At 46.3% G+C, this 24,674-nt stretch overlaps 1 protein-coding gene across 5 annotated transcripts in view; it reads right to left on the reverse strand.

Annotated features, from left to right (window-relative positions):
* CTBP2 (C-terminal binding protein 2) overlaps positions 1 to 24,674 on the reverse strand; it is a 142,645-nt gene that overhangs the window by 27,875 nt on the left and 90,096 nt on the right. The window contains exon 1 of one of the 5 annotated variants that reach the window (XM_052799416.1): positions 16,709 to 18,523. The exons of the other annotated variants lie outside the window; for them this stretch is intronic. Coding sequence (XP_052655376.1) covers positions 16,709 to 18,407 — 1,699 coding nt within the window. The 5' untranslated portion in view covers positions 18,408 to 18,523. Of the gene's footprint in view, positions 1 to 16,708; positions 18,524 to 24,674 lie in introns of those variants that run through there. 5 annotated transcript variants of the gene reach the window in all.

Below are 24,674 nucleotides of genomic sequence, written 5' to 3' on the forward strand. Positions count from 1 at the left end.
ATCAAGAAACCCAGCTAAACAAGCATTTTACAATTTCACACACAAATATGTCTGTGTTTTCATGGTTCATTCCACAAATACTCAAGAGGTAAACTGTACAGCACTCAGTGTAATCTAGTCCTCTAATTAATAGCTTTGATAGTACTAAGAAAAACCCAACACTGTGAAAAAATCTGTAACGCGTGGCCAGCTGACTTTCTTAAGAATACTTGAGAATACAGAGGTGGCTTCGTAATTACCCCCAAACCCCTTTCCATTTAGTGGCATTACTTTCAGCAAGAGTTTTCCCAAATGTCTCCGTGGTTCTCAGCCCAACAAATGGGTCACCTTGCTTGACCTGTTGTCCTCCCTCTGCAAGCAGACAAATTCTGTGCTCATTTGTTTCCCTGGAATCCTCTTCCTTCAGAAGGAAAAAGGAAGGTGATTCTTCTGCAGAAACTTGTTAGAAGTTGCTCTCAACAGAGAGATCACCTACAAGAAGATACACAGATCTCAGTCACTGGGTTTGGAAATGATTTCCCCAGTTTTCTAAAACAAGCTATTTTGCTGCTCCTCAGAAGAAGCAGACCTTGAGAGAGGTGTGTTGAAGCAGATCCCTCTCAATACCTTGTTCAAGGTCTAGCCAAGTGACATTGATGGGATTCAAGATATTTCTTTTTGATTTGTATGTAATGCAAGGGTCACAATTCTTGAAGGACTCCTCTTCAAGCTCTCATCGAATGAGCATGATGGATCTTCTGTACCAAATGCAGCCATGCTCTCCAGGGACCCTGCAGGAGTGTTGGAGAAGATGTTGCACAGACACCCACGACAGAAACACGTCTCACCCTCTTCTGCCTCCTTACTTCGGCCTGAGCTGGTGAACCAGACTTGCTGCCAGCAGCAGGTACAGAGCGCGCCCCAGGACTCCTCCCTGGCATGTGCCTGGATTCAAGCATTCAGCCGACTGGAGACTGCTTCTCTGTTTCTGCCCCTGTCAGGCACATATAAACAAAAAATCAGTTGCTACTTCCTTGCGATTCACATGAGGAGAGCCTGGAGTCAATGGGTTCAGTGTGGGGATCATTCAAACCAGCTGCGGCCAGTGAAAAGAATCCATTCTTCATTCCTGTGACCAGGCTTGCTAGAAAGTAGGGAGCAAATGTTCCACCCAAAATAGTTTTGGTCTGAGCACAAGAGAAGCTATTGGCAACAACAACGCTGACAGAAAGAATGTCTTAGCACCAGGCTCAGATGCCTTGCGAATGTATTTTGTATCCTCTACCCCAAACTGTATTTCTTTCTGCCTGTAAAAGACTACATCCTTGAACCGGCCCTGGCAGATTGCTGAGTGTCTTTATTTTGGCTAGTAGAGAGCTCCCTTCCATACGGGACCTATCTAGGATGGAAAGCAGATCTACCGGGATGGAGAGCCCAACCCCAGCTGAGCACCAGGCCACTGTGGCCCTCCTCCACGGTGGAGCCAAGTTGTGCAGGAGTCCTGGGCAAAGGGTGCAAATGGGGCAGCTCCTGCTTTACCCGGAGCCACGAGGCCAGGCCGGGGCGCGGGTGTATTCCCGAGCTGGCCACGCAGTGCAGTCCCGAGACGATGTATGCATCTGCTGGATGTGCTCTCCTGCCCCAGCTCCCCAGTCCACCCCAGACTGATGGTGCAGAGCAGCCTCTGTGCAAATCCTCCTCCGTGTTGCATGCGCCCATCAGCATCCCTCCATGCACCCAGTGTTACTAGCGCAAGGACCATAGTATTGCAACAAGCGCTGCTTTTCTCAAAGAGCTCTAAACCGCCACAGCGAGCAGGTGTGAATGGCTAGGTCTTTGCTGTTTATTTTTAGCCTACAATGAATTTGAAAAGCAGAAGGTGCGGCTGTTGCTAGGGTCACAAAGGTAGAGTAGCAGACACGAAGAGTTCCCTCTGGATGAGCGACCAGGCCCGATCTGAGCGTTTCCTCTGGGTTGACTGGCAAGAGCAATTAATCCTGATGCAGTGCATATGTTCCAAATTTTGTGTACTTCAGAAATGAAATGAGAAAAAAAGTTATTGTGCTTCACTGTGAAATATCAAAAGCACTGAACTGTGATGCATTAACATGGCATTGTCTTCAGGACTCTTGCCCAACTCAAGACTAACAAGAGGAGCTGCCACACAGACATTAAGAAGTGCACATATTCTTTCCTCGCACACCCAGGTACTTTTGCATGGCACAATAACTCATGCAACTACGTCTCCATCCTCTTCGTGCAGTTATCAGTGCAGCATAAAGTAAGGACAATGGCCGTTAACAAAATATACAAGAGAGGATAACCACTAAGATAAAAAAGATTTGCATTTATTAATGTCACAATATAAAGGAAATGATCAACCCCTGCAAGCCAAGTTTCTAATTTGGTCTTAATCTCACTGGGTGTAGCTGCGCCAGTGCTGGCTGCCTCTCCGTCTCAGTCCCGGTCTCCTTTCCATTGGTCAGGACAAGCCTTTTCCCAAATCACAACAGCTGGCTGGAGCAACTCTCCACCTCCTCTTTCTCGCTGCAACTTTCCCTTAGAGTATGATGACTTTTAAATCCTTTCAGGCTCAAAGCCCAGTAAGCAGTAAAGCCCAGCACAAAGTGATATTTATTTCTCATAAGTATTTTTTTTCATATAAGAATCCAATAGAAAAATAACCTCAACGGTATTTGTCATAGCCAGAGGTGGATTTGAAGCTCTGATGAAGTGAATGTGCTGCACACGGCGGTGCTTGGTGCAGCACGCCTGCTTCGTAACGGAGTTAAAGGAAGAGCCTGCCCTAAGCCAAAGCTCCTATCTTCCTTCAGCTAGTAGGAAAAGACTTAAAATCTTTTGGGGAGCTGGAAACTTTGGTACAGACAAAGAACTCAAATGAACAGCCACAATGGCTGCAGAGTGGTTTCCTTAATTAGAAAGTTGGCTGCATTCATAAGGAGGAGAAAAACAATGCTACAGACAGCCAAGGCAAAGAGCAAGTAAAAACTGTAGCATATGCAGCTCTGGAGGAAACAGAAACCGGCTCTTATCAGCCCCTCAGATCCTCCAAACCCACTTGTAATTATTAGGCTGAAAATCAAGTGTGGTCCTGCTGCCGAATCAGAGCAGTACAAATTGTGAATATGACTTGGCCTTAATTAATACATTTTGACAAGGCTCAAAACACTCCCCAGGCGATTTAAGACACCGTAAAAAATCAAGGAAGCGACAGTTTTTGACCTCAAGATGTCAAATACAGAACTGTTGTCTAGTTTTGACGAGCTGTCACTCTATCCCCCGGACATCCCTACTGCAGCTAAGCATTTTGTGTGGTTGCAGGCCATGACGTAATGTGGTCCACGAGGATACTGGCATGTCCTCAGAGCATCAGTCAACCCAGCTTCAACAGCGTCGGAGAATCCCCGTCAATACAGCGGTGGTGGTGGTCTTCTCAGTCCTCTGCCCTGCTCTGGCAGTTGGCGATGGGCAATGGGAGAGTACAGAGACATCCAGCGCTGTACAACCCACCGCAAGGAAGCCTGAGAAACCCACACCTCGCTGCTCGCTTGCTGGCCACGTTTGCCCGGCTGTCCTCATGGAGACCCGGTGTGCTGTTGCAGGAGAACTAGCGAGCTGTGTAGCAAATGGAAAACACTAACCAGGAAGGTTGTGTGCTTTTTTAAACAGCAGACCAGATGCCAGCCTGAAAGCACAATAAACTCCCTAAGAAGAGACGTTTCAGACTCTGCACATGTCTCAAGCCAGCGCAGGGTATATCCCAACAGAGAGCCAGTTAACTGCACAAGAAAGTGAAGAAAACTACAGGTAGAGAAAATGCAGCTTTCCCCTGTGTTGGTCACATGCAGGTCTGTCAATCCAACCAGCACCTGACACCTGCATCAGAAGGAAGCTGATACCTGTCACACTGAGACGATCGAGCATCCCACTATGGAAATTCAAACGGCCGCTGCCAAAACAGTGCTCCCAGGGAAGAGGCAGCTGTGCTGTGTGCGTCTGGGGAGAGCGGGAAGGCAAAAGGCGAAAACACTTCTTGGCTGCAGCAGAAAACCAACATACTGATGCCTCTCCTAAGCACAAGACTCTGGCCAAGGAGAAACATGGGTCGTGGACCATTTCCAAGGGTGCACTTCAGATGCTCTTACTGTAATTGAACATGAAGCTGTGGCCTCCCAGGGCTGCGCACGTTCCTCACTGTGGCGGGCTGCCACCCTGTGTGACTGAGCATGGGGTGTTTGTGTTTTTCTGCTTCAAACCAGCCGCCAGAACGAAATGAAACGCGGGTTCTGACATGAGGAAGTCTGACGGGCAAGGCTGCGGTCTGCAGACAGGTGACTGGAGAGCGACGGCAGCAGGAAGGCTGAGTTTTTGGAGTGTGGCTCCAAAAAGAAAATCTCAGAGGACACCCTCACGATCCTCTACCACACAAGAGATGAAAAAAATCATCCCAAATTGGACAGGGAGAGGTGCAGCTCCTTGGAGGGTCTCTGCCCCGAACACCTCTGCAAGCAGGAGTATGACCATCACCCCAGGAGACCCGCAAAATTACCTTACAGCTGACACCCAGGAGCTCCACGTGGCTGATACAAAGCAGCAAAGCACAGGTTACACATTCTGTTTACCAGGAAATTAACCTTAAATGCTGTGGAGTGAAATCTTGGTTGTGGGAATCAAATTTTTTTTAAAAAGAATTTTAACTTGCTGTTTTGCCAAATTCTGATTGAAAATCATTGCTCAGACCCCGAGGGCTCACGACCCACTTACCAAACACAGCACTGCTGTATTTGGATGGACTTGAGTCAGAGTATTTCTAGCACCATGAAGGGTAGAAGGTAGAGGCAAACAAGCAAAGCACGTAACTACGCCAACTTGAGAGGAGTGTGCGCAGCCCTGGGAGGCCACGGCTTCATGTTCAATTACAGTAAGAGCATCTCAAGTGCACCCTTGGAAATGGTCCATGACCCATGTTTCTCCTTGGCCAGAGTCTTGTGCTTAGGAGAGAATGTAGAAAAAATTCGAAACACAAACATTTTGTGAATGTTACCAGCAGCGTTCTTACCAAGCATGGAATACTTTCCTAGAAACTGGCTACCTTTAGGGCACCATCTGTCCTGCTGCAGTATTTTGGTTGGCTTACTGTTGCTGATTCCAGTATTTTCCCCTTTCTTCTGCTCTCCTACCTTCTTCCTTCCTCTCCCACTTCCCCAGATTTGTTTGCACTGAAGGAAAGCTGCTCCTGTTGACTCTGCAGGGCGGTTTCCAGCCCTGCCTATGCTCAGTGGTGCTTGCAGCCTGGCTGCTGCCTGGGCTGTCCGGCATTTCTTAGTATGTACTTCTTGCTCAGTACTGCGGTGCTTTGGCTACTTGCCTTATGAACGGATTAAACAAACAAATAGGTAAGAGGCATATTAATTCAGCATGCCTAATAACTTCCCAGAGCGTGAGTAAAGGAAATTGGAGATTCCCCAGGAAACTGTCCCAGTATGCAGAGTACGTCCAGATTCTCCCCATTACAAGAGGCATCACGGAGAGGAGTCATATACTCTTGGCACCTGGTGCAGGCAATCCATGACCGAACCATAAACCCACCAAAAGTAAGACAGGAATTGCATTGCAAACTGCTTATCTTCTCGAATCCAGCTGCTGCTCTGGAGCCTGAGGGCTCTGGGAGGAGTGCAAGAGGCTTTTTGGAAGGACTTAAAGCAGCACTTTTCCTTACTGGCATCTGACGCCTCTTCCTTCCTGGAGCAAAAGCGGCTCACTGTCCCCCTGGGAGAATGGTGGAACATCTCCTTTGGCTCTCACTTAGTGCTCTGCAACTTCCCGTACCATAAACTGGTTGCATAACACGAATCTGCACTGTGCAAAACCTCTCGAGCAACGAGCCTTGCAGGAGCCAATGTTGTTTCTCCCAATCCTTCTGTGAGATCTGCTTTCCATATGTCTCTGCCGATGTGCTTGCTTTCTTCACGACTGTGAAAGACCAGTCTCCCTCTCCGCTGATCCTACCCCTCTCCCTGCCTCAGCCCGCCTGCCGGCAGCACATGAATGCACATGCATGGGTACCAAATGGTCGGGTTTGCTTTTCTCAGCACCACTCTTCTCTCCGATGCCACCACTACTAAGGACATAACACTGTGGCTATGCGTTGTCTCCAACCTCTGCTCGAGCAGTCCCACCGCTGTACCGGGGACAGAAGCCACAGCAGGATGGGACTTCCCTTTGCGTTTCCCAGGACAAAGCTCATTTACTACCATGAAGCAACTACCAAGAGAGAAAAATTCAGTTTCAGAACTAAGCAAAAGTTATGAACATCATATTTACTACCAACTTCCCAAACTCCATCTTTTCCATGGGCCACCTTAGAAGAACAAGACAATCGAATGGATCTGTTCTGGATTTCTCTTACACACCTCTCACAGCTACAAATCCTTTACAAGGTGATTTTTACTTAGCAAAGCACCTGTTTTTCACCCCGAGCACTACCTTCCCTCTGACAAATATCTGTTTACAATCTGGAACTTTATAATATTGAGCCAAAATCAAATTCATTATCTCCACACACTCTTGTCAATATTGCACAATTGCCATTTCTCTTTCTCATCCTCAACTGCTACCACAATTCTCATTGCTACTAGCTTTCACAAGTGACCTGCTTTGGTTTACTGTAGCCCTTAGTGTCACTAATCTTAAAATTATCCCAAAATATAGACAGATATGCAAGTTCTGACATCTTCTGCCACTTTTGAGGATCTTCTTCAAACCCTACTGTAAAAGAGCCAGCTCTGCCCTTCCCGCCGGATCCCATCCCTCCTTCTCCAGGGAAGAGCCACTGGTCCCTGCCCAGTATTCATGCTTTTGCGGTGGAGCAGCCAAGTAAGCTCCTTCCGTGCCTCCTGCTCTGCACGTCTTGCAAATCCAGCTCTGCTCCGCTGCTGTCACTGTGTGTCCCACCTCCTGCTGCCGCAGCATGTCCCATCCCCTCGCCTGGGGTCCTTTTCTCCGGGGCAGCCGGGGACTCTCCCATGACTGCCCACCCGCTTCCAGCTAGAAGTCCTCTCCTGCTTCGTTCTCAGAGATGCGAGAGCCTCAGGTTTCTTCCCTTTCTGCTTTAATCGCCTCTAACTCTGAAACACTTTTTCTGTTTCAGGAGACCTGGATGCTCTTTCCAGCCACCTTCCAGCTCTCTGTACACTTTCAGATTTCCATGCTAATGCTCCAGATTTCACGTAGTTCAATCAGGTTTAAAGTCTCAGTTTTTGCTCTTTGCACAGCTACCACTCAACCGTGCCTAGTGAAGCATGTATGGCAACTCAACCATTTATAATGATCAAAAAGCCACAGTAATTTATCAATTATTTTTGTACAGCACCCTCTCTACAGCAGAGCACAGTGGGTCCATCTCTATGAATAATTTTCATTTTCTGAGTTTTTTTTGTTTTTTCTTGAGAGCATCACAGTGAGCTAGTCAGACTAGCTCATTAATAGGAGCAGAGGCCAGCCTGACACATCGCAGTTTTAGGCTGGGTAAACCAAAAATGTGGTTAAGTTGCCTAATCAGAACAAGAACAGGAATATTATGATTTCACGTAAAACTGAAATATCAGAAATGAAGAAAACAGAAACATTCAACCACATGCACAATTAAACCACTTTTAAGTGGCAAACGTCCAAACTAGAACAATAGTTTTTAACACACAGCCAGTGCTGCACCTCAAAGTCAGGCTGACCATTCAAAACCAACCGAAAACTAAATAGTCAACATCAGTGCCGATTGGTACTATATTTAAAAGCAGTTTGAGCTTTAATAATTCAACAGAATTTAATTTGCTGGTAGAAAGAAAGGTGGAATTTTTTTTTTTTTTCCAAAGCATGACGTGGATGGATATCCTATCTCTGTAAGGTACACCCCAACTTGTAGCTAGTGCCGGGCGTGGGGCCAAAAACGCGCACACAGACAAAGCCTTGGCGTTCTCCAGATCAGGCCTACAAGCTGCAGAAACTGAGATCGAGCAAGAAATCCTCTAATGGATTTAACATGCAACATTTGAAACTGAGCAATGTTACTGATATTTATTTTACCCGTAAACCCCCTACTAGAATTTTGTTTTGGAAATTTTCAATTGCAAACTTGCAAGTGTTCTGTGGAATTCCTTTTTATGTCTTGCTTCAGACTGTTAATAACAGCTCCAGTGCTAATGACCTAACTCCTGAACGTACAGAGGAAAAACAACACTTCATGAAATATTGATACACACGTGGAAATTTGACAATTATCTCCAGAGCTCCTTGGTAAAATCTGAAAGCAAATAAATAGAAAACATTTCCTGTACTCATTAAAATACTGAAAAACAGAGAAAGAAACATACTCATTATCCATTTGACAAATATAACCTATTATTTTTAATAATGCACAGGCATTCAATGCATGAAATTTACAGCTTCTCTTGCTTAAAGAAACCATTGGTTTTGTAGAACTAATTTTAAGAAATGCAATAAAAGCAAGTTATGTGGAGCTTGTGGCTTTTGCAGGAGAGGATAAAATAATTCTTCGATTGAAATAAATGGCAAAACTACCATTTTTTAGATGGAAGCACAACTTCTCTCACTGCCATATTTTGGAAGCTGCTTGTCCGGAAAGAAATTCTTCAAAAATTAGAAATATTAATTTCGTTGGCCTTTCTCACGCAAGCTTCAGAAACAGAAAACTGGAGTAAAAAAGAGCTGATGAGCCAGATCGTGGGGCTGCTAGTCCACATGATACATCTCTGTATCTTATCACACACCAGCGAGATGATACACAGGCTTGCCCTCCGGCCAGAGCATGGCATGGGAGATGCCACACTGCTACTCAGGATGCTTTTAGGATGAACGGCAAGTACAGAGAACACCTTCCCCTGCTGAATAAATATGAACCATAAGGGGAAAACTTTCAATGCAGAGCATGACAGGTTGCTTGGCATTGCATTACAGTGCAATCATCGGTGTTATTATAGTAATTCTGGTTTCTGGACCTTTTAGCCCTGACTACGCATGAAATAGAACCACAACCGCTGCAAACAAGAATGAAATGGAAATTTGAGATTCTTAGCCAAATGTTTTAGCTGGTAAGATAGCAACTTCCACTCTTATGCAGGTCCGCTCAACATGAGCAAGAATTCAAAGACAGGGAAAGCTTGAGATCAACAGGAATTGCAGCTGCTGGCCAGGTGGGATAACTAAAGGTACATTTCGGCTTTCCTGATTACTTCAGTGTCCCAACAGGACGGTCTAGATAGATACTGATAAGCTCTCTGCTGTCTACAATGAATACTCTCTTTTATCTTTCATAATACATACCGATCGACGTTCCTTTCACCAACAAAGCAAAAGATATGCACTTGCATGAACTACTGTACTTTTTGAATATTCATTTAAAACTTCATAATAAAGCATTCAGAGGAAGGCAGAGAGCACAAGACTGCATGTGACATTTCTATTCCTGGTTTTTTTTCACTCTGTGAGTAACAGTGAGAGCCTCCATAAGAGACTGGACCATCGTAAGAAAAGGCTGATAATCTATAGGGTCAGTAAAGGAGTGTGTAGGAGGCAGCTTGAAGCCACTCAGGGATTTGCAGTGTTAGAACAAGTGTCAGGAAATGTGTTAGGGTTAAGAAGACCAGCCCAAGGAAGGGGGCACCGTCAGGTTCTTGCATCCCACCACCCTATGACTCCTGATGCGGCTCCTTGGCATGGAGGTAGCCCACCTGGAGATACTACCTTCACATCTGGAAAATACATGCCAAATGTTTCAATGGGACCTCAGTTTTGATCCTCTTTTTCTGACTTCTTTCATTGAAAGTATATCCTTAATTATTACTTATCATCGTGTTTGCTGTCTAAGCAAAGTCCTGTCTGCTTATTTACTTGCCAAATCAGTATGACAACCGAGGAAATAATAAATCGCTTGATAACCAAAACAAGTCACTTCTGGCAAATAATGAAGACTCTGCAGAAGTATGGATCCAAATGGTTAACGACTGATACACTGATTATATTTTTTGAGAGTTTTTCTCCCCATTTTCACACGTATATATGTATCTGCATATAGAAGTAAAACCTGAGAATGCCATCTTGGCTGTTCATATCAGTATGTACCAAGGAGCTTCACCGGCTCCAACCGTTCAGGTAAGCCCTCCTGGTTTCCTTCTTACACTGACAACCTGCTTATCTCTCGGATTACAGAGCCTAAACCACCCTCCTCCTGGGAACTATGATGCTTTTGGGAACTGTGGGAAGAGTACTGTGATCTCACTCTTCTCCCAGCCCCTCCTTGGCTGCCTCCGCTTCCATGTGCAAGATGAGGCGAGAGGCCGTTTCCCTTGGCCACCCTACGCTTGGTGGTTGAGATGCACCCCCAGGGCCTGGGGTGCTCCCGGGAGGGAAGACCACAGGAGGGAAGGGACCACAAACCTCCACCACTGACCCTACTGCTGGCAGCGACGGCACTGGCTGTTGAAACGCAGGGCACGCTGCTCATGCATCTGGCAGTGGGGTCTGCAGACACTCCTTGCAAACAAAAAATGAGATTTATGCCTGGCAAATGAGGTTAGGTCAAGGTCTTCCAAACTACCTGAGACCTGGAGCCATCACACTGGGGAAGTGAACTGCAGCAGCCTCGCAGCTGGAAAGCCTTCCACCTGGAAAGGGGCACAGGGTGGCCCCGTGCAGGCAGGGCTAGGGCCGTGTTACGTTGTGCCATGGGACCCGCGTTTAAGCCGATTGTTGGCCTCGACACCCTTTGCACTGGGGGAGAGGGCGGAGGAAGGAAAGCCAGGCACTAATCCGCTCCATCTGCTCCGGAGCAGCTAATTGGATTGCGAGTGCAGAAGGCAAGGGCCCTGGACAGGGTGTTGGCGGTCACGCCAGCCAGGCACAGGCACTCAGAAACCTCCTACTTCGCTCCACAAAGCTGCTCCAGCGTGGAGGGCAAGGGTCCCACCGCGCTGCCGAACCACACCTCTGCCCAAACGCTTCCTAAGGACGCACCCGGTTGCACTGAGGCAGGGCATGGCTGCCCAGCACCTCTCTAATGGAGAGGTGGAACTATTATTGCCTAGGAAAAATAACATACGTGACTGCCCGCCCCCACGTAACATTTCATCTTTAACAAAACACTAGAAACAGCAGACAGAAGAGATTAAATATTAGTTTTCTTTACCAAAAGCCAGTGGAATGCTGTTAATGTCAGCTTTTATTTAGGTGCAAAAGTCAAAAGCTCATCTGCCAGTTGCTATATATAAACCTTACTAATATATGTCCTAGGTCTGCAACATTTATTCTAAATCAGTGACTTAACGATTTTCGTTTTCTGCTTTTTAACGATTCAGCTCAGCACCTACTTTGCTTTTAAAAATAATAGACAATTCAGTTGTGCAGCATTTTCATTAAACTGGTCTGTAGCATAATGCTGCAGATAGAAAGACAAGGAGAAGAAATATAAAAAATGTTTAATACAATAATGATCAGAAACCTTTAAAATTTTTTCCCTCTGTGAACACTAAGTTTGTAGCTATGGAAACTACTTATGAGAAAGCTAAAAAAATGTCAGCAAATATAGTCAGAGAATAATCTGGATATAGGAAAGTTCAAACAATAATAGAGAACTACAGAGACAAGGTAAAAGGAAAGTGTAGATTGAAGATGACAACACTTGTGTGTCTGACAACATGTTCTCCTACGACAGGCCAAGTTCATTTTTATTGCCATGGCACTAAAGTCAATGAATTGCAACTGGAATGAGTTTGACACTTTATATTGCTTTTGATAAAACCATTATAAAAAGCGTATTTCAACCTTTTAAAAAAGTATTTTAAAAGCGTATTCTCTGTTATCAGTGAATCGTGTGCACATATTGGCCAAGATATAGTCAATACTTTATCAAGGTAGTTTTCAGCACCTCTCTTGCACACTCTGTTCTTCAGCCATTTGCTCTACTAACGCGAGCAGTTCTTATGACTTCAGTTTTAAAATCCACGCATGATACACATCCGCACGCTCATCTGCCCAACTGAGGTTGGTGAGAGTCCTCGTGAGCCTTTCAAAGGCTTTCCCAAACTCACTGCAATTATTTCCAGCTAGTACCCTTATCATTTGCATATTAATGTCTTGCAAACGATGCCGTGACCATCAGGACAGCAGACACTAGCAAGACAGGTATGCTTATTTCAATCAAGTATTTTTGTATGGAAATTACAATCCCAGTTAAAATCATTAGTCCATGGTTTTGCCAGTGAATGCAGTGCAGACTTACTTCACCTGGAGTAACACACTAGCTGGGAATGGCTCCAAGGAGTTGCTATGGTCTGTCAGGTCAATGTGCAAATTAAATCAGATTTATTCAGTGCACGGAGCGTCCTTTGGTGCTGTTTCAGTCCGGATTGTTAATTGAGCTGTCTTACATGTACACATTGTGATTACATGCAACACTCTGTACAGAAGACATAGTGAAGAAAACCAGAAGTCGATTTCTGAACTGTCCACTATATGGTACATTGGGCAAAGAATAAACCAACATCAACAAATGCTCATGAAATTTATATTGTGTATGAAGTATCGCTGCTAAACTCTCTCTGCCCATAGAAAGCTATGACAATTTCAATGCAGTACTCTTAAAAGAATAGGCAAATGTTGCTCTTTTAACTAGCCTTGATGGTTGTTCAAGGCTAGTTCAACCCCCCCTCTCCTCTTTGGGGGTTGCCCACAGGAACACCTTCAGCTTGCAACTGATGGGTGGTTAACACAATTTTTATCTGTCAGAGGGTGGAAAATACCAACAAAAAGAATCACAGTCGTGTTAAACAGTGTAAGCAGGGCTGAGCTAATCACAGTGAAAGGCATTTCCAGCTGGGCTCTAAGATAGTAAAAGAGAAGATGAGTCCCCTTCACTCTGGAGTGAACTACTTGTCCAGGGAAGTCTGCTACCCTCAGCTTGCCTTTCCCTGCTCAGGAAAAGGTCAGGCTTTTAACCAAATCTTACAGCGAAGTAAATTTGCTCCTCCTTCCTTATGATACCTACCCAACTTGTACGGGGCAGCCCTGTTCCTCAGCCCTGTGGGAAGTATCTCCCCCTCTGTGATCATTTGCTTTCACATCTTCATATGTAAACTAGAGTTTGAAAAAACATCCAAGACATGTATTTGCAATGAATCACCATTCCTCATTGGAACTCCCTAAGTCCATCATCGGAAACAGAAATCTGGACCAACCCCTTGTTTGGGAGAAGTCTAGGCTAGCTACAAAAATACAGGACTTCTTATCAGCCAACTGCTTTAAGACTGAAAAGTTGGATAAAAAAATGTAAATCAAGTAATCTAATAAAAATACTAGCAAACATAATAATTTGAAGATGCAGCATTTTAGAGGTGGAGCTCCAGTAATCTAATCAGTGATTGTTAGATGCAGTTTGCCCTTACCAGCTTTGCTGACCTACACCATTTATTTCCCTGCATTACCACCCACTTCAGCACAAGGCTGGTCACAAACCTGCTCTGGCAGCAGACCACCAGCTGACATGGTTTTGTTGCTCAGACTTTGCAGGGGTTTTTTTCCTGCTTGCCACTGAGATGACTCGGTGCATTCACTACTTGTGATGCTATGGATGGCGAGGCCGCAGGAGCAGCAAGCTCCGAGGACGTTTCTCCCCAGGGAAAGCCATTCCTGACAGCTTCATGCACAAGGTCTCCAGGATGCAGAGAGCAGCAGCTTTGCCAGAGCCGTGGTTGGGGAGTTCCTGGCACGGGAAGCCAGCTCGGCTCCAGAGACGTCGCTCGGCTCCTACACCCCGCTCGCTCTGCTGCCACAGCAATGGGTTTAGGGTGCTCATTCACCGCCTTCTCTTCATACAACTCTGTAATTCCCAGGAAGGGCAATTTATCTAACTTCTTCTTAATAATTATTTTATGAAATGCAAAGAAGTTGCAGCAATAAATCTTGTTGCTGATTTTCCCTTATTTAACCATACCAAAAAGAGGGGCCCATAAGCATGCGGCGCATGCCTGTATCCCTGCCCGGGATGCTGCCTCTACCATAAGAAATACCGGGCAGGAGAAGATGCCTTCTTCTTGTGAGCCCTCTGCCCAAATTCCAGTAAACAGTAGCTGTGCAGAATCCGTACAGAGTGTCGAAATTTAGCACAAAATCACAAATCGGGTTTCTAGAAACAACTCACAGTAGAAAGACTACAATACATAGTCCAACAAGACTTCAACAATAACCAAAATGATATATTTTAAACCCCTATCCATAAAACAAGCTTCAAAAAATCACTGGACTGTAACATACATCTTATAACTCTCCACTGACTAAGACGACATTTATACCGACAGAAAATATTTGCAGCCATTTAGAGACAGAGTTTAATACTCAACTTGCTTTCACCTTGCAACTCAAGTATCCACAGCCAAAGCTACAACCAGAAGGCTCACTGCTCCTAAAAACACACCCTGTCTCTTCCTGCTGGCAAATACGATTTTCCTGGATTTAGTCAAGTTTCTGTCATCCGCTCAAAGTTTTAAAAACATCTTAACATATTTGTAATATTTGCTTATCACCTCGTGTGTAAGTGTGAACACTCCTTAGCAATGGTGCTCCTTAAAGAGTAATTCCTCAACACAGCTCAAACATCTACAAACCGCCACGCCTTTAATTTTTAATCCATAACCTTCTGTTTGCCATGTGTCTTACCTTGGCTTCTACTTTTAAAATATAGTTTAACAGGAAGAAAACCTCTCAGGCTATTTGGAAAATAAAAAGGGGAAATAAACAAAAATGAAGACAATTTTACAGGTCCTACTTCAGCTAAACCTTTCAGGGACTTCAATGAGAAGATAATCTTTCTGTGATTATGGCCAAACCCTCTCGTTGCTTAGCAACACATAATTAAGGAATATGTTTTCAGATCCGCTTTGCAAGCTGGCCATTATCAGATGAAATTACTGGAGCAACAAATGTCATCCTCATGCAAATGAGTTGGTCGTAGGCAAAGAAAAAAGAAGGTTGAGTAGCGAGAAAGAGCTCAGCAGCACAGAAACGCTGCTGGCTTCCTCTTGTTGCGCACCGGTAATTCTTTTAAAGGGAAGGGATAGTGTCTAGATTTTTAGAGAATAGGGTTTGCAGTTTATATACGAGACACAAGGAAGGAGGGATCTGTTACTTGTAGCAGAGGAGACTGCTCCCAATGCATGTGCTCCGTCAGTCCCTTAGCATCAGGGCTTTCACAGCATCTGTATCAACCGGCTCAATCCAACGTACCGCAAATAAATGAACATATTTGTGTTCCCTGCATTATGCCAGTTCATCCTTTTTTTCAAGCTTTGGGAAATTGTTTATTTAAAAATACTGCCTGAACGTACTACTTCTGCATCTAATTCATGTCAACACAGAATGTGTTGCCTAATATTTAAGCATTTTTTAGAAATCAAGAGATTACACCAGCTACATAAAGGACACATAAGCATGAAAGAAATGGCATCTACTTCCTAGCTGTGTAATTATGGTAAGCCAGGGAAAGGGGTGCGCCAAGTGTCTGCATTTTGACAACTTTATCATTTCCACTCACAAAATCATTCTTTATTTAGATTCCTGTGGAATGGCATCACCAGTTTGGCACTGTCTCTATGCCTATAAATGGTATCCTTTTATTAAAGCTTTGTGCGTGTATGCTGGTACGGCACATTGTTTGAGACTTGTTTGCAAGGGAGTTCAGCTGAACTGCACAGGGAGAAAATTCCCTGCTCGTAGAGTCACTACCAGGAAAAACATTACAAGGGATTTCTTTCCACGTTTTTCAAACAAGTCAAGCCACAAATGAATGGATTTGCCAAATTTCCTTGTGCTTAGCAGGGTGGTTTTGGGGCTTAGTTTCTCTCAGGCTCTGAGTGTTATCATCAATGTACATCTCCACAGTGGAGGAGTGGAGCCTGCTCAGCTTATCCAGCTTTACATCTGAGCAGCCAAGGGCCTGAGCACTTCTAGAAGGGGAAGGGAAGACGAGGAGCCACCATTCATTTTTATTGTTCTAGTGCTTAATGACAGGCTTTTAGTTTTAAGCGCAGACCTATTACTTTAACAGCTATATCACTTCACTTACAAGCATCTCTAGAAGGAAATCAAGGGGTTTATTTTGTATGCCTGATAAAACAGCAAATTAATAATAAGAAGAAAAGACTTAGGTAACGGCCAAAGGTAAGTCGATTCTCAAATAACACCATTAGCTATCTGATGAATTTAGTCAAAACAACGCTAACCATTTCCTCAGAGAAACACATTTGCGCCTGATAACAGCGGTAAAAAGTCAATCTGCAGCAAACCCTGTAGTCCTAATTGCTCAGCCAGCGCAGTATCTAATCTCCCGTTCTCTACAAACAACAGGAATGGCAAGATTAACCCTGGAAGCATTATCTGAGATACCGCTCACTTTTAACTGAAGTTGGCTAAACAAATAAAATATTTGGAATTTAACCGCAGAGCGAGAACCAGCATCTTTAGCTCCGCGTAGCAAGCGCGGCCCTGCGAAGAAATCCCGTTCACCTCCTTTTCTAAATAGGGAAGTGTCTAACATTTAGCATGAAACCCCAATATGTTTGACCGTGGGTTTTTGGGGGGGTTAACTAAGCAACAACAGGGCGGTTCTAAACTACCGTATGGGGTAAGACCCTTCGGAAATTACTTGGTTCAGGTGACGCCATGGTGGAGACGATGACGGGGGGCCCCGTGCGCCTGCTGAGCTTCGGGTATGGGGAGAGCTGGGCAGGGAAAGCGGGTCCGGTGGGTGCCAGGCTGCCGTCCCCCGGCGCTCCCGGCCGGCGGAGGAGCTGCGGGCTGCCGTGTGGGCTGGGTGCCGGCGACGCCGTGGCTGTCCGCTCCCTCTTCATCAGCTCCATGGGGACAGTGTAGGTGGTGGGGTAAGCCGTTTTGGGGCTGGCGTGCGGGTTGGCCGCGGTCACGGGCACGCCGGCCGGAGCGGAGTAGGCAGAGGCCGGGCGCGGGTGCGTGTTGCAAGGCAGGGGGGTGCTGTATCCAGAACTGGGGAGAAAGTGCGGCCCCTGAGGAGCCCCGGCGGAGGCGGGGTAGGCGGTGGTCTCCAGCAGGTGCTGGGTCGGGGCGCTGGACGGCCGGCGGTGCATCTCCCCTCCTCTCGGGGAGAGCGGCTGCAGCGGAGGTGGGGGCTGCGGGGCGGCACAGCCGTCTGCGGCGGGCCCTGGGCCGAGGGGTGCCCCGTAGTCGCCCGGCAGCTCGCCGCGGTGGCTGAAGCTGTTGGAGCGGGTCCTGGGGCGCAGCGTCCCGCTCCTGCGCTCCTGCCGCTGCAGCTGCATTTCCGCCTTGCAGTTGTGGGCGACGCGGGAGAGCACGCGGGCCTGCCCCAGGTTCGGAGCCACCGACTTGATGTCGTTCTCCTCCATCACGGCCAGCAGGTTTGGGGAGTCGAAGCCCTGCTGCAGCAGGGCGGCGAAAGTGCTCTCCGAGACACCCTCCGCACGCAGCAGTGCCATGAACTCGGGGTCGAAGCTCCTCTTCCCCTCCGGCCCGGGGAAGCCGGGGGGCACCGGCGGGTGGGAAGGGGCCGCCGCCGCCGCCGCCTCGTAGCTGTCGTAGGGGCCCTTGGCACCGGCGCTCTCCCTGCCCGGCCCGTAGCCGCCGCCGGCACCGCCGGTGGGGTCCACCACCAGGCAGGTGGGGGCGGCCTGCCTGCCCCCCGCCGGCTCGGGGGGCCTCTCCACGCCATCGCCATAGGCCTGCCTGCCGGGGAAAGCGGGCGGCTCGGCCACGTACCGCGGGCCGGGGGGCTCCGCGCCGTAGCGTGCCGGGGAGACGTCTCTGCCGCGCGGCCGCTGCCCGTCTGGGACCAGCTTGGGGTCCCTGTAGAGGCGGGCGGCCTCCGGCGGGGCAGGCAGGCGCCCCGGGACCTGGTCCCAGGACAGCCGGCTGCCGGGGACGCCGTAGCTCGCCAGCGGCCTGCTCACCACGTGGTCACGGTAGCAGCGGGGGTCTTTGGGCGACCTAGCCGACAGGGAAGGGTCGCTGTAGTAATCCTGGGGCGGCAGGGAGCCCCGGGCCGCCATGGCCGCTTGCCGGTCGCAGTAGGTGAAGTCCGGGACGGAGCCTTTCCTGAGGGGCCCCGGGGCGAAGGCGGCATCCTGGTACGGGTACGCCTCTTGCTTCAGGTCCGTGCCGCCCTGCAAGATGATATCGTTGGCTCGCGGCGGCTCGTACCAGCCACCCTCGCCGCCGTAGGTCAGGGAGCTCCTCCGGCCCGGCGGCCTTTGGTACTCGAAGGCGTTCTCGCTCTCCCAGTTGCCTTCATACCAGCCGGCAGCGTCCCAGCTCTGCGAGCGGCCGATGTTGGGGTGCTTGCTGGGGATGGGCATCGCCACGAGGCCGCTTGCTCCCGCCGAAAGGGAGAAGAGGAGGCACCTTCCTTCTCGGCGCTCCTCCGGCGCGCATCAAAACCAGACCGTGCTCCGCCTGAGCCCTCCCGGGACTTCAGAAACCACTGGCCGGCGGTTTTGCCTTTCAAAGCGTTGCCTGAATTATTAATTCTTCGAAACCTTAGTAGGCAAAGCATGCGGCGGCCGCTGCCACCCGCTCTCGCTCCAGGTCGGCGGAGGGAGAGACCCTTCCCGTGCAGTGCAGCCGCAGAAGAGGGCGGCCGCGCTCAGCCCAGATGCTTTATCCTCTGCCGCTGGGGACGGCGCGCGCACATGGACAACTGACCGAGCGGTGTGTGGGGATTAGGAGCTAAATAAAACCGCTAAAGCCCTCGCTCCATGTGACATCATTTTAGCCCGATGAAATCTCCCGCGCCGACCCAGCCAGCAACCTCAATGCAATTTCTCCCCCGGGGAATGATTTTTTTTTTTTTTTTTTGGCATGTTGTTTTTTTAACACGCATTTCATCTGTTTCATTTGTCTCCTTCCTCATTAGCTCAGGGCTCCCGTCTGCACCAGCACCCACCAGGAATAGGCAGCGAGATAACGAAACGTGCACGTATCCGCTCGTCCACACACGCGCGCATGTAAAAATAAAAAAGAAAGCTTCAGTGTCAGCTCAATCTTAATCCACCCTGATGAAATGTTAATCCACTGCACACAGCTAAGGACAAATTAAATGGGAGCAAGCAGGCAGGCCTAAAAAAAGGCCAATGCAAGATACTCAAGAATACAAGACCGATTAGAAATTAGTTAGGTATCTGTTTAACATTTTATGAATATTGTAATTTGCTTTGGAAATTACATTTTTTGTTGTAGTTTCAAATTAGCTGTACTAACTAGGCTCCAAAAGGATTCTTTACATTATTATCATAATACGTAAATCCTTTCATCATCCCAGGACAGAAAATTGTGGAGGTGTAATCTGGAATGTATAATTTTAAGACCCTAGCAGAGGTCATGGAAAAGGAGGGAAGGATCAAAGGATCTAAAGCCTGGTCTTACAAAGCAAAAAGGAATAGTAGACTTTTGCCTGTTATCTCCAGCTGCCTTTGGAAAAACTACATGTTTATGAGATGGGAAAACACTCAGAAACATCAGACAAAACTCAATTTGTATCTAGTGGTATTTCAATATTCATATGGATTAAGCTTTTTTTACACTTAGAGTAGGCAAAAGGATTTAGATGGAATCACACCACAGAAAATTGTTATTTGGGAATGTAATAAAAATTTCCATATATAGTCACCGTTTTTCAGAGAAGACATTAAAATGGCTTCCCAAAACACGTATCTAAATTATCACATGCTGCTCATGCTCAAATATTCCTTTTCAAAGAAGAATAGGTCAACCGTTGCTTATTTTGCTAACCACTGCTAGTAAAGCAACATTTTCCTTTTGTAATTAAAAAAAATCAGACGGAAATTATTTCTTCGCCTCCAACATGCCCCTTCCAGGATGGACCCAGTAAAAGAAATAACAGCCACCTTCCCTGGTCTGTTTGCAAGACAGCTTGTGCATTTTTCCTGGCTAATCCACAATAAACGTTTAGTGCACTAGCCATCACATGATAGACTATTGTGCTATTATGATAGCTAAATCACTAATACAGTCTAATGCTTATACTTGCCTATCATACTAATACCTCTGGGCTATATTTCTGACCCAAATACTGACAGGATCTTTGAGTAATCCCTAAATTTCTTTATTGCAGTAAATATTATAAATCCTCTTCAAACATTCTCTCCTCCAATTCCATCCCCAAGAACGACAGTCTTTAAAATTATGTTGGATGTTACACAGACATGCAAAACATGGGCCCCAAAAGATTATTTATGCAATTCTCAGAGAATATCTGATTGGCATCATATTGAATTAACTAACAAACTTAAGGCACATTGGAAAATTTCTTCTTTTGTGAGAGTCAAAATGGGAAGACACATTTGTGGCTTATAAATAAAGCAGAGAACATTTTAACAAACAGAAACATTTTATTACAACAACATTTTGCTAAAGAATAAAATGTATTCCCAACTGGATACAGTGAGATCTGTGCCATTTGTTTGTTCTGAAGCAGCAGAAGAAAGCTACCAAAAATGTATACGAAAAAATAATAAAATCCTGGTCTATAGATCAAAGGCATCTTGCACCATTGTCTTCAAAGAAATCACTAATGAACATAGCCACCATGTTAAGCCCTGGTTGACAATGGAAAAAAACACGCCATAGAGGAATTAAATTTCAAAAATGCTGATCTTGAACAACTGCAAGGGAAGTCAGGAGGGAGCTTTGAGCATTTACTACCCCTGAAAAAAACAAAAGCTTTAATAAGCCCTTGGGTCGCGTGATGGACACACAAAAGAAACCTCACCCAAACCAACAGATCTGTAACGGGTGGCCGTGCCCTGCCCAGCTCCAGTGCACACATGGGCAACAGCAGGACCAGAAGACCCACCTCCAAACTCCCTTCAGCCCAAGCGCAGGAGCGGCCGCACGCCTGGGCTCCGAAAACCACCCACGCGCCGTTGCACCCGCCTGCCCTTGCACAACCTTGCAGCCCTCGGGCAGAAGGACGTGCTCTCCTCACACCTGCTTCGTAGGAGCCAGGAAACTCTAACTTCAGACCTGCCACTGGGAACGCTCATGCATGTGGATGATTTACCCCATATGCGCCGACCTCAGTGGAACAAATTATCTCTTCCTGTGCTCCAAGCCAAGCAGGGGTACACGCTTGCAGGACCAGGGGCTGTAGGACTTGTACTCTTCCCCGCGGCCACGGGGCAGATGTCCTCTTTGGAGGGTTCTGCTGGCCTCTCTTCTTGCGGACCAAGAGCCGCTGCCAGACCTGCGGCTGGTGGAGGAGATGTGCCCAGGAGCCGTGGAGCTGGGCAGCCTCGCATGCCATCACGGCAGCAAAGGAAATGGCACACCCCCAGTGAATCGAGAAATGCATATGGAATGATCGGAATGAAATATTTATGGCTGGGCAGCAAGGGTCTTTTATTTTTCTTTTTTTGGCACTCTTAAAAGCAGCGCCTATGCGAATTCCCATAACTTCGCAGCTACTTCTGAATTCAGACCCAGGCAGCAATGGCCAAGAGAGGGCACGGAGGCACCGGGGCACAACCCAACATCACCAATCTCATCTGCGCTTCTCAGGAGCGGAGGAGGCACTGGCATCCTCATTCCCGACATGAGGGGGAGACGAAGGACTGCAGGACAGGTGGAAAATTTATTCTCCCTTTATCTTTTAATTCTAAAGGTATTTGGGGAAAAAAACCACACACAAAACTAGGAAAAAAAAAAAAAAAGCTGATCAAGAGATTAAATGCTCTGGTATTTCAGATCACATGAAAAACGCACAGTTTTGACTTAATACCCTGAGTTTCAGTTTAGTGTTGATCTAATACGCGGTAAATTTTGTTATGATATAATGACTACAGCAGTCTGCTCTGAAAAAAAGGTAACAACAGAGTAGAAGAAAGGTGAGCCCGTTGTTTGAACACCACTTTCAAAAACGGATGGCATGAAATCTGGTTCTGGAAACAATTTGCAGTAGATATGAAACAACTATCTTACACAGTGCTAGAAAGTGCCATGAGGAGAGTCTGTTTTACACATAAAACCTGTGATAAGAAATCAGGATGCTGAATCTGCAACACAACTGTGAAAACAACATTTTTTGGTGTCTGTAGCACTGACTTAGGAGAGGTTGGATGTGAAGTTTAATTCACATTGATTTAAAACATTTCATTACAAATTCTGAAAGCAAGTTGCTGGAAAAATTAATCTGTGTAACAAAATAGTGCAGATTGGTTTTAGTTTTGCTTTTTATTATTTTAAAATACTTTTCAATTACAAGTTTAAATCTTGTTTCTATTGGAAAAAATTATTTTTAATGTAGCAAAATGTTGATGCTTTCTCCCAAATTATTTCCTTCTGGGAGAAAGCGGAACTGAAACAATGTCGTGAATATGCCAAATGTCATTTCTGGCAAAAACTGTAAGGTGCATCAGTATTAGAAAAGCTATTTCTCTTTTAAAGGCAAAGGAATCCTACCCTCGGTAGAGAAAAATCCTCTAGAGAACAAATACATCTTGTCTTAATGGAGAGAGCAGGTATTAGGACACCCAGTCTTTACACTTCACTCTGCCAGTGTCAGTGAGTAAATTGCTTAATTTCTTACTCGCAGATTCCCCTTCCATCAAGAGGGATATAATAATATACACCTATCACATTCAGATGGTGTTAAGATTAATCAGTGTTTGTCATATATTTTAAGGTGACAAGGTACAAAGCTACCGGTAGGATAAATGCTTCTGCCCTCACTGCCTGGGCTTTCAAGGACCGCGCGTGATTGTGCCTAATGACCCCCAAAGCTCGGGAAGCCTTTTCTGAACATCATCCTCCTATGTTCAGCTTGCAGGATGCCGGGGAAGCAGAAATGAGCTGGTGCTAAACTATACTGTGGTATACCATGGACGCTATGGAGAGGAAAAGGAATAGCATGCACCGTGAATAATGCGCATGCATACACACACGCACGCGCACAAATTAAAAAAAAAAAAATAATTGGGAGAAGAAAAGCAGGAAGAAAATGTTCCAAATCCTTGGAAATTACTGCATTTGCTAAAATTTGGCTCTGCAAAAATTTCTCTCGCAGTGGCAATAAGCACTCTGCCTAGATGGACTTTCTAACAGTCTCCTGAAATTAGAGGAGTATAAAGAGAAAATTAGCAGGATTGTGCTGGAATCATTTTCAATAATCAAAGGAACAGAACAGCATCTGAAAGCACTCAGCGCTTGAAGCCATGCCACATGCTTTTACCAATTTCCAAACCAAAAGCATAGATGCTTTGTAACTTCAACAAAACACTCTCAAATACCAACTTGGTGCGTTACAACAAAACACTCTGAAGATCAGCCGATTATTAAACAATCATTGCCTCATGTAACTCTGTATTTTGATGACTTTAAAGCAAAAAACAAAAGCTTATGTCCATTTGTAACTCAACCCCCCTGGCGCTGGGTTAGAAATGTGCCGTAACTGTTGGCTCACATGCATTACAAGCTACAGGAATGCACCAGCACACGCTGCCTCTAAATGTTACGCACAAACTAGAATCTGTAACTGGGTTCAATTGCCGTTCCCACTGGCTACATACAAATGGGCCCGTGCATATGGAAAATAAAAGGTCAATATCGTACCTAAATAAACGTGAAGGCACAGGAAAGGAGCCTACCTCCCATGCCAAATAAAGTAGACATTTACTCTCCAAATTGGTAACACAGTATTGCAGTGCTGTTCTGAGTAATTTCCCAAGAATCCCCCCAAACCCCACACGTCAACGTGACGAGAGAGGATGCAAAGCCTCTTCCACCCACACCAGCTGGCATCGTGCTGAGAAGGCGCACGGAGGCATTTCACATAATGAAACTACGTATTTCACTTGATCACTGCGGACCTGACCACTTGCCTCTCCGCTGCTTTTCTGTGCCTATCTCTGCTCAGAAGGAGTTTGGTGTAGGGGACAGGTTCCTTCCCACCCTCCCAGCCAGCCAGCGGCATGTCTCAAATCACTGCCACATCCCAACGACTCTCCGGCTGGAGGCATTTCATTGAAAGGGTACCCTACCTCCAATTACCTTGCATTTATCGCAGAATAAGGGTATGCACAGAAGCACCCCGACGAGCACACAGTAACTTGTCACCTCATGTTATCCTGCTCCCCTGGCAAAGCCCTGGTTATTTGCCATCCGGGATGAAAATCGAATTGCAGGTAACAAATGCAGGAAGCTAGCAATCATCTAAAATACACTCGCAGTTAAAAACAAGAGGCCCAGCTGTAAAACACACTTTGAGCCATTGGAATGAGCCCTACAAGCTCTTGAAACTTCAATCAGAATCAATTTTGCCTTCAAGCATGGGGAAACTCCAATAAAAGTTAGCAGAAACAGCATTGTCACATTCCTGCATCAGCAAAGGGATAATAAAAATATCATATGTATCCCTACACCACAAAACTCCACACTTTCAAGGACTACAAAGTAAAAATCAATCTGGATGCTGAACAGCAGTCTAAAAGCCAGTAGACAAGGTTCATTGGGCACATCCCTCAGCTATTTGCAAAGATCTAATCTACGAATGCTCTTAAAAATAATCCTCTAGAAATCACATCAAGCACCTTGTCTCCAAAACTGGGTAT

This window comes from Harpia harpyja, chromosome 10 (genome assembly GCF_026419915.1).
Source record: "Harpia harpyja isolate bHarHar1 chromosome 10, bHarHar1 primary haplotype, whole genome shotgun sequence".
In the NCBI taxonomy this organism is placed as follows: domain Eukaryota; kingdom Metazoa; phylum Chordata; class Aves; order Accipitriformes; family Accipitridae; genus Harpia; species Harpia harpyja.